Here is an 11,064-nt window from a genome sequence, read left to right as displayed (position 1 = left end):
AACAAGAGCGAAAACTTGCATTCCAAATGCCCCAAGATATTTCGGTTTTATTTTTAAAATGACAACAAGATGCATAGGACAGCCAAGAGATTGAAGTGACCATTCTAAAGGTAGAGAGAAGAGTGAACAGGTTTAGGGAGGGAATTCCAGATTTTGGAGTTTGAGTAACTGCCAATGGTGGAATGATTAAAATCATGGACGTGCAAGACACCAGCACTGGGGAGAGTAAGGGCCACTGATTGCTGTGGGACTGGTCTTATGGACGGGAGGAATTTACATAGATGGGGAAGAGCAAGGCTATGTAGAGATTTGTAGCGAGCATTTTAAGTTTAAAATTGAGATGTTGCTGTACCAGGTGCCAAAATACGTTAATAAGCAGAGGATGTGATAGGTAAACAGGACAGGCAGTAGAGCGTTGCATAATCTAAGGATATGGTTAATATGAAGTACTTCCACATTACTTCTCTACAAGATGCAGCACTTGCCAAAATTTACCAGAATTGCTTACCATGCAATTGCTTGGCACAATGGTTAGCACTGCTGCCTCACAGCGCTAGAGACCCAGGTTCGATTCCCAGCATGAGTCACTGTCTGTGTGGAGTCTGCACGTTTGCCCTGTGTCTGTGTGGGTTTTCTCAGGGTGCTCTGGTTTCCTCCCACAGTCTGAGGGATGTTCTGGTTAGGTGCATTGGCCATACTAAATTCTCCCTCAGTGTACTCAATCAAACAGGCGCTGGAGTGTGGCGACTAGGGAATTTTCACTGTAATTTCATTGCAATGTTAATATAAGCCTACTTCTGACACTAATAAACTTATGTGTAGTGTTGTGATTATATATGCTGACAATGATCATTTTCAAAGTTTTGTACCCAAGCTATAGGGTGCCTTTCTTGTTGTATTTATAATGATCTTTTAATGTGATCATGTATTGCCACATCAGCTAAGTGAGTTAAATTGAAAGGGAGACATTTGTGTAGCTGCAGTTTGAGAGGCTTGCCACATGAGAGCAGTATTTACATTGTGATATTGTGGTTTTCAACTCATCAATAATTCACGCTGTATTTTCAAAGCACACATGAAACAAATATGAAAGAGATGTTTTATTAGTGTTCTAAAACAAAGCATTTTAGCAACATGAGAGAAAAAAATTGTATCCAGTCATATCCCCTGTGAAGTAGTTGGAATTTCTTAACCTCTGTATTAACATTACATTTGAATTGCGAAAACATAATCAGTGTTCTGTCATCATGACATGACACTAACTAATAAAGCTGAGATTCCATCTTCGTCTGAACCCCGCCCTTTGTTACAAGGCTAGTTTGACATTGGACCTATAAAGTCTGCCTAACATCCAAGTTTCTTAATTTCTGTCGCAACGTTAATGCATAAAAATAAAGATTCCAAAAATACACTTTGATGAGACCTTACACATTAACTCGCCAGTCTCTGATTTGCATATCTGTTCCCTCAGCAAATGACTGGGGTAGAAGTTGAATCACACGACACTCTGGTTCCTCGCTGAATGGGAATGACAGAGCTGGCAGAGGGTTGGAGCACTGTCCACTTATTTTCATACTATTTGGTCTCTATTCCATTGCGCTGGAATTTATAGTGAAACACACTACAAGAACTTTAGGTTTCCATTCGAAGTGTCTGCAATTCAGGAAGCATCTAAATATCCTCATGAATGTACAAAAAAAATGCTAACAAATTCAGAGTGATCTTTTGAAAGATTATAAAGCTTTTAAAGATGCAAGGGACACGATTCTTATGTCCTACAAAGTATGGTCATTCAATATACTTGAGATCAGATCTTATAGTAGCAACACTAATTAAATCATAGAACATAAAAGCACAGAAATGGGCCATGTGGCTGGTTCTTTCATGAGCCACTGATTCTAATCTCTTTACCCCCAGACGACTTTTAATATTTTTCAAGAAACTAACTGTCTTTCTAAGAATTTATGGATTGCTTAAAGAAGTTTGTTACGGTAAAGGCATTGGCAATCCTAACTCACCTCCATCTGACTATTTTTGCAAACTCCCCTTCAATTATTTTTGTCACAAATTGGTGTCCCCTTATATCTTGTTGGCTAGTGGAAATAATCTATTACTATTTAATCCATTAGCAACTTTTCCTTTTATAATCTTCCAGAATGAAGCGCCTGAAACTGTACACAATTTTCCAAAACCACAGTTCAATGATACCTTCATGCTTTCCTCAAAGCAAGCAAATTTAGGCCTCGAAATAATAAAAATAATCCTCATGTTATTATTTCACTGCATAGATACAACTGAAGTGAGAGTAACTTCAACATTTCGGGTATATTACTTCTTAAAGAAGGTAGTCAGATTTTCCATCCTCCAGTCCTTTGGCTTTCTAGTTAGTAAACTTTCGCTTACTTCTAATGCTGGATAATCCCTTCATTATTGAAGGGAGTGCTGCATCATGGAACTGTTATTACACAATGATTATAAATACCAAGTCAATCTAACACCAGAAACGTTCAGGCATCAGTTCAGCAAGTCTAGGTGTTTCCCAGTCAACTGTCAAGTAGGCCTCTTTGGCATTATAAATGTAACTACGATTGTCAGTGTTTAGTGCATTGCTATTACATATCTTACTGCTTACATTTTACAATACTTTTGAACAATACTATTTAAATAGGTTTGCCTTAACGCTTTAGACACCTCTTTTATAAGCAGCATTGCATAGTACTGAGCAAAGTTTAAAATAACACCCAATATCTGACCTTTGAATTGATAGAAAATAATATGGCAGAGCTCTGTACAATTTATTGCAAAGCAGAATATTCTGACTCTTTCAAACAAAGGACAGCAGATGGGAGATTGCATAGGGGCATTATTTACAATGGAGGCACATGGCAGAGGTCTAAAGCTTAAAAACAAGCCTGCTTAGGTATATAAGAATCTGTTATAGGAACTGAGAGATTATCATTATTAAGATCAGTAAATTAGACCCGTGGGTCATGGCTAAATGTTGGATACGGCTATTTTATATCTCATTGCCTTACAATAAACCCACAACTGGAAATGAAAATTGGCATTTAAATATCTATAATGCCTTTCTGCTTTTACGAACGCATTTGCAACAGGACAGGACAACACTAAACCTGATGGACTGAATTACATGAAGCATTATATTCTCTCCTGTCCCTGCGTGGTAAAAAGGCCAGTGGGTTGGGGAAGCCCGCTGAGGGGCTGCCTCGTGGACATTTAAGTGTCAGTCAGAGGCCAAAAGCATTACGGCACATTGGGCATGTGGTGCTGGATCATTTAGGCACATCTGGAGTCTTGGGTACCGAGTTGGAAGAAGAGGGTGGGGGTGGTGGTGCTTGGGTTTGTCACACCTTGGTGGATGGGGTAAAACTTTGAGGGCAGAAACAAACTCTCCAATGAACCCATGGAGCCTGTAAAGGAGGCCCTCCTCACTGCCTGCTAGCAACTGAGCAGGGAAACCTGCCAAGCTGGCTGCTTGGCATCGACCTCTCTTGCCTCTGTTAAATTCTTCTTGTGGTGGGATGAAGCCTTTAAGTGGGCATTAACTGCCCTGTGGTGGGGGTGGGGACAGATGTGTGTATGTGTGTGGAAGGGTGGCGGGCCTGCTGCAGCTAGGTTTAATGAGCTGCTGGCCTTCAAATCTGCCAGCAGGGAAGCATTAAACCCAGCCCAATACGTTAAGTTGCTTAATAATGTGAAACTGGTTTGGAAGCATTCGGTGAGACTTTTTTTTAAACACCAGCTGCTCAAATAAGTTTGCAATGCTGATTGGTTTATTCTGTTCTGATGGTCTTTAACCTTTCATTTATGCTACACGGCGGAAGCAGAAGGAACTCATTCCCTCCTATTTTACCAGTGGCTCACTAGCTGACTTTGTGGCTTCTTTGTGATGTTGAAACTTGTGATCATTGTAGCCACTTCTGTGCCAGTGATAACTCTGCTGAGAACTGATACAAACATGTCTTAATTTAACACCTTTAAATTATATGAAACAGCATAAAGAGAGGCGCCTGGAGTGAATCTGACATATCTCTCATATCTGTCCATTGTATGTTGGAATATGTCTCAATGGGGAGGGGAATCGGAAAACAAAATCAAAATTAATTGATAATTAGCAAGTTTTTGCAGATTTTACTTTTGCTTTTATCCTGTTTTGGTTGGACAAAATAAAAACTGACTGTTGAAAAAAAATGATCATATCCCTTGTGTCAATGAATAAAATCACGTTTGTTTCTTTGTGTGTGAATGCGACGCCATCAATTGCGACCTGTGGGAAAGTTCCTGGAGCGCTCCTCTTCTCCCTCTAGGTATTCATTCCTATCACAGTGTAAGAATGTTTTAGATGATGGCACAAAGTGGTCAAGAGCTTTGCTGCTCAAAGTGCACTATAAACACAAAATACCGCCTCAGTTAAATTCTGTCTCGCCTGCTTTCTAAAATTAAATATTAAACACTGACCTGCTACAACTTTGAAAAAACATGTTGCTATCAAATTTAAATATGGTCTTCTACAGTACGAGGAGCAGTGTAGTGTTTGTGATTGAATTGTCAAATTCTAAAGTTCACTAGTGTGCAGGGTTAGCAATTTTGTTAAGTTTAGCGAAGGTAGAATACACTGTAAGTGCTAATTTTATTTCAGCTTTAGTTTCTTGTTGCTTATTATGCTCTCGCTTACTAAAGCCTAGTTCTAATGCTCAAACAATATTGTATGAGCTTGCTGTGGTGCAGTACCTGGCAAGTCTCTCTGATAGGATGTTTTCCAGTCTTGTATTCCTTATACACAGTGGCTGGGAATTCACAGTCGATTATGGATACATTTTTGTAGCTATTCACTATCAAACACAATCATTTTAAGTGGTTAAGAGAAAAATATATTTTTTGTCTTTCCCATGGTGAAGTTAGATGAATGGCCTACTTATTCCTGTCATTAAACGCTAACTAAAATTTATTTTGCCATTATTTATTTTGTTATTTTGGATCATTTTGAGTAAACAAAAACCTGCTGCCACGCATAGAGATTTTGCCAATCACAAAGCAGCTCCAGAATGGACCTTTTAACGTGACTTACTTCCACAGGCTGTGAGATTTGTTGAATGTTTTCCAGCATTTGCAGTTTTTTTTGCTTTTTTTTATTTTCAGCATCTGCAGTATTTTATTTCTAACCTATTTTGGGATTTGGGTAACAAATGTGGTCTGGGAAGGTGTGGGGTTGGGGCTGGGCAACGCATGTAGTCGTGTGAATAAATCAAAGACTTAACCTAATGAAATTGCATTTTTATGTCTTAAATATCAAATAAACTGCACTTGGTTTCACTTTTGTTACACTGTTGGACAGGGGCTTGAGAAGGGTTTGTAATTATGGTAATCTGTGAAAGGAAAACATTTTATAATTGGATTAGTTACATTCTGCATGATACAGCTGATGCATGCAATTTAAATGAAATTAAACCTCTGGGGGATAAAGAGATAATGTATTAATAGCTACCTCTCAGCCAGCAGCACTGGTTGTCTTCACTATATTCATGACACCTGCTGCGTAACATTGATTTATTTGGGAATCCAGCGCATTGATGAGGGAAGTACTGACGGCCCTTCATTTTATTGATCAGAAATAGTTATGCAGCGAATGTTTTGCTGCTATTCTTTCACGGTTATAATTAAACATATCTGCATCTTGGTAAGAGTAAGGAAAGCCTTCCTTGTTCTTAAATTCAAGACATGGCGGACTAGATCAAATGGGTCTTTGCAGGTGCATGTGTTTGAAGCAAGACTCAAAATGGCAGCGAATCTGGACACTGATTACCAACACATAGGGTCTTTTTCTGCTGTTTGATGCAGCTATAGGAAATGGAAAAATCAGAGATTTATCAAGCAATAATTCAATATATGGGATTCTGAAGAGTGGAAATTATTGCAGCTTTTGTTCCTACCATACCCTGGCTTCATAGAATCAAAGAATCCTACAGTGCAGAAGGTAGCCATTCGGCCCATCAAGTCTGCACTGACCACAATCACACCCAGGCCCTATCCCCATAACCCCATGCATCTACCCTAGCTAGTCCCCCTGACACTAAGGGGCAATTTAGCAAGGCCAATCCACCTAACCCGCACATCTTTGGACTGTGGGAGGAAACTGGAGCACCCGGAGGAAACCCACGCAAACACAGGGAGAATGTGCAAACCCTACACAGACGGTGACCCAAGCCGGGAATCGAACCCGGGTCCCTGGCGCTGTGAGGCAGCAGTGCTACCCACTGTGCCACCATAATTGTGGCCATTTTTTTATTCTGTAGAAATATATATTTATATTAACAATTGTGGCATTCATTTGAGAATGTTTGTTCAAATAAAGTCTGGTCAGAATATGGGCTACCAAAAACACTTAAGAGTCAACGGTTAATTATTCTAATTGGTTGCAAATGCTTCCTTCTGCATTGTTGTTGTTTTCAAAGCAGCATGATGTTAGGAGAAATAGGAATGATTCTGTCGTGTGCAGAATTTTATGAATTTACTTGTGAATTGAGGGAAAGGAGAAGATAGCCTATCAAAGTATTATGGTAAGGTTAAAACCGTGAGACAGCCTGAGATAATCAAATTGTGCCAAGCATCAAGTTTATCTCCTCGGCAGAAAAGATCTGTCAACTGAGTTTAGAATGCTCAGAACTGGGAGACAGTCCAAACTCAAATGCTATAATCATATGGATGACAGAACAGAGGTGGTGTAGTTCAGTCTCCTTGGCAATTTGTAAATATTCACACCATTATACAACAATTTTCAGAATACCTTGTCCTTACTGTTTGGTATATTGTTGTTTGTGCAACATCAATATTGTGTTTAATGCTTGCCCACTCGAAAGCAAGAATACAGGAAAAGCAGGATGTGTGAGAGCCAAGCAACATGGAGAACATCTGTAATCAAAATAGGCACTACTACAATGTTAATAGCTTCCAATCGCAGAATTTTCTTAAGGTGAGCCTTAAATTGGAACTTGGCCTCACCTGTTTGTGAGTATTGTTATCACAATCACTTCCGCTAAAGTCTACTTACAGCACTGCCATTACATTTTGCCTCAATCCAGTAATAGGCTACAGTTTTTTTCTGGCCCCTTTTTGGATTCACTAAGACTTGTACAAAAATCCCAAAGATCTTAGAATGATTGAATTAGATTACTATTGACCAGTTTGGTTTGAAAAGGCTGAAGTAGCTATTTTTTTTTGGCATATTGGATCACTACTCAAATGATAGAGTGGCCACAGATGCATAGCAAATGCTGTGAAATCACTTTGTTCCCCAGTTACCACCATTATTACTTGCACTCTCTCGTCTGCCTCTGTAATGGGCAGCCACCACAAGGTAACTATCGGGGCTCAGGTCTTTGATAGTCCTGGACTTGTTTGGGACTGGAGATGTCTTGCTATCCACTCTGGAAATCTGCAGCATCCGGCACGGGTCATGCTTCAGCAGGTAGCCTTCAAATGTCTCCCATCCCCCTCCGACACGCACCATCACATGTTTGTTGTGCAGCATCTGCAATGCAGAATACTTGTTTTAACAAAATCAATGGAAGGCTATAGAATGGGTTGTACAACAGAAGATAATTCAATAAAGATTAAAAAGCCATGACTAATTTCTATTTAGATGTGGAAGAATGACAGGCAAACATAATGAGCATATATTAAGCATAAAAACACAAATATCCTTGCTAATTTTGCCTGAGCAATCAACAATATGGTGATGATTTGACATTTTATGGTCAGCTGCTGTTTATACTCACAGTCATAAGCTGTATTCATCAATTTCATATTACAATCCCAAATCGGCCATGCCAATGTACCTATTATGATGGAGGTAAAGCAGAATGAACTGCCAACACCATTCCTCAAATACAAGAAATGTTTAATTTCTATTAGTGTTCTATCCAATTAAACCTGTTCAAGATCGCTACAAAAGAATTTTTACCTTGTCAAGTGAGGATTTTAAAAAAAATTCCACACAATTTAGCCACCCAAAGCAAGATGAAATTGCAGAATTTGAATATTGCTTAGTGCTGTTAAATACCCAGAATTCAGCATTCCTTAGATTATGTAAATTTCTGCTTACTTTATTTCATTGTGTAATAAGAAGCTTTTGGGAACCCAATGGATTTCCTGCAAATGTCATACATTTTACTAGAAACAAAAAGAAGAGTCTTGAATACTATTACATGCTACATTATGGATAGACCTGATGTTTGTCTTAAATTATCCATGTATACATATTTATCATCTGATCCATTAAACCTACAAGACAGAACACCACATTTTTAAAAAAGTTAAAATTTACACGTGCAAGCTAAAATTCTTAACTGAAACATAACCACTTAAGCTAAAATTTGGGAAGATTTAAAAATAGTCAAAGTTTGTGCATTCAGAAATTTTGATTTCAGACTGTAATGAGGGACCGAAATGGACTTTCAACACACATATTCCACAATTAATTCATCTTTAAGCTGATCAAATCATTTGCCTATATATTCTAGCAGAGCATCGGCCATATTTATCATCTTTGGATCTTAATTCAACCACCTCTGAGGTGGCTAATAATGGACCGCTTATTAGTTAGTGATTTTGGCAATTTAACAAACACACTCGCTTTAATATTGTCATTTCCAAGTTAATCTAATACAACGATATGAATAGGGAAACAATCTCAAGAATAACGGACCAGTTTCCTGATGTGACTTTATGAAGGCAGTACAGGGTTTGAATGTACCATGAGCTAAGTTGATATTTCATGTGTAAGGAAAGGAATAAATCAAGCTGTGGAAAAACAGCAGCTTCATATAAAAGAAACAAAGAAGAACCGGAATGTATTGAAATGAAACTCGATTTTCAAAGCTTAACACCCCAGAGTGAGTATTTGAGCATAAAAAAATGATTGGCGGATCAGAGTGACTGGAATATCCTCTGTAAACCCACTAAGATTTATGCCACTTGATTGATTATGAATTGGTTTAGAAGCCATTAGCGTCAGAAAATTGATGCACACAGCTATTGCAAATTGTTATCAGATACTCTATGGAAAGATTCAGCTGTCAATAGGTCACAAAGTTATATCTCTGGCACTTACTACAAATTATTGTATTTGGGTTACTTTCAGAGGAAAGTGCTGTTGTCAGAATTTTAATTATGCAAAAGAGCATTAATCTTTCTGTAATGTGTATTTAACTGCTGTGGCTATATAAATATTTGACCAATTTTCCTAAACTGGTAAATATAAATCAACTAATGGGCTAATCCCAATCAGTGAAAGGATCTTCCTTTCGAAGGAAGAAGGTTAGTTCAGTATTGCAAGAGTTCTGAAAAATAATGAGGAGCAGTTTGATGGGATATATTTTGTGTTTTCATATGTAGGTAAAATAAATCAAGGCCACTCATTTATGAATTTCAACGAATTACAAAGTTGTGAAATTCAATCCCTCAATACCAGAGCAAAATGTTGTGGAAACACTGAAAATTATAAAATATTCTATTTTTGAAAGGAATAGATATCTTTAAGAAGCCTCTTTCTCCAGGTAATACCACCTTTCAATTTTTTATGGACAAAGTGCATACTTGGGTTGGAGCTAAAAAACATGAAATTTGCTGGAACTAATTTATTTATGATTATTTTAAATGTACAGAATGTTTCTGTTGCACAGGTCTTCATGACCACACTGGTAACCTATGCTCATTGGGAGAAGAAATCTATGACAAATAATAGATATTCTCAAATTCCCAGTAGTGTTTCATTATATAGCTCATGCAAACTCTTGCCTCTCCCTCTTACCTTCCTCTATCCCCATGATTTCACAATTCCATGTCTCCTATCTGTGACCTAATTCCTGAAATCTCCAGGTTCTGTCTTGATACTTATTCTGTCTCCCCCTTGCCTCCTGCTGAGCCCTTATGATCTCTTCATTTCGTCCTGGTAATTGCCGAGTTCTTTCTCCAACTCTTTGCTCTGTCACTGCTTTGCCGTTTCTTGGCCAGATAATAATCATGAATTGTTGCTGTTAGTATAATGATTATTCTATTTTATCTGCCAGTAACACACATTTTCAACAGAATCATTGGCATCAGCTATATCCCATATGAAATAATCTGCGAATTTTGCTATTACTTATTTCTGAATGCAGGTCATTTGGGTGGGATTTTACGGCCTAGCTCGAGCGAGACCGGAAATTCCCACCTGTGGTCAATGGACATTTCTGTTGTCCGACCCTTGCCCGCTCTGATTACGTGGCAGGCGGGGTGGTAGAATTCCAGTGTTTATGTCATCATCATCTAGCCATAGTCCCAAAGGACCGTAGGCATCTCTCTCTATTAGATAGAGAAAAGTTTTGGCAACTTGAGGGGTGCCAATTCACAAGTGCAAGGCAAGGCCTCCTTGAAATACCACAGCCAGTAGAGGGATTGAACCAGCTTCATTGGTGTCATTCTGCATCACACTCTAGCCATCTGGCCAACTGAGTGTGTGTAGGTGTATATCATCCGGACTTGGGATATTATCCTTTTGTTAACTGTTTTTTCCCTTTCTATCCAACTGCATGAATGATCTTTTCAAGATCATTTATTTGTCAAGTTTCATTGTCTTTAGTAAAAACCTCAATAGTTCTACTCCTTTCTGTGCAGTGACCGGCTATGATTCTGGCTGGAATTTTCCAGCCGTTTACACTCCGCCGCCGCTGCAAGCGAAGATGCAGAATTTGGTGCTCAGCCAAATCTCAGTTCATTGCAACAGGACTGTAGAATCCCACTGGCCAGAAAATTCCAGCCTCTATGTTTCCAGGGTGCAACATGATGTTTTTCTTGTTGAACTTCTTACATATTAAGAGGGGCCTCTGTATAGAATGAAGATTCAATTCCCTTTACCCCTCACTACTTCTTCCTGCCAATTTATTTGGGTGTAATCAAAATCACCCATAATATTTTCTTTCTATCCGCCACTCACCATATATATATTTGCATACTAATTTCTTCCTCCACTATTTGGTCTATAGTATGCCTCCATTATGGTGATGA

The 11,064-nt window shown here is 38.6% G+C and overlaps 1 protein-coding gene across 1 annotated transcript in view; it reads right to left on the bottom strand.

Moving 5' to 3' along the window:
* Positions 1-1,088: 1,088 nt before the first annotated feature.
* gas2a (growth arrest-specific 2a) overlaps positions 1,089-11,064 on the bottom strand; it is a 129,270-nt gene continuing 119,294 nt past the window's right edge. Inside the window, exon 7 of the mRNA XM_078221013.1 lies at positions 1,089-7,549. Coding sequence (XP_078077139.1) covers positions 7,301-7,549 — 249 coding nt within the window. The 3' untranslated portion in view covers positions 1,089-7,300. The remainder of the gene's footprint in view (positions 7,550-11,064) is intronic.

The sequence above is a fragment of the Mustelus asterias genome, chromosome 9 (genome assembly GCF_964213995.1).
Source record: "Mustelus asterias chromosome 9, sMusAst1.hap1.1, whole genome shotgun sequence".
NCBI classification, from domain to species: Eukaryota; Metazoa; Chordata; class Chondrichthyes; order Carcharhiniformes; family Triakidae; genus Mustelus; species Mustelus asterias.
The sequence above is the reverse complement of the archived record's forward strand: the minus strand, read 5'-3'. Positions and strand labels throughout refer to the sequence as shown.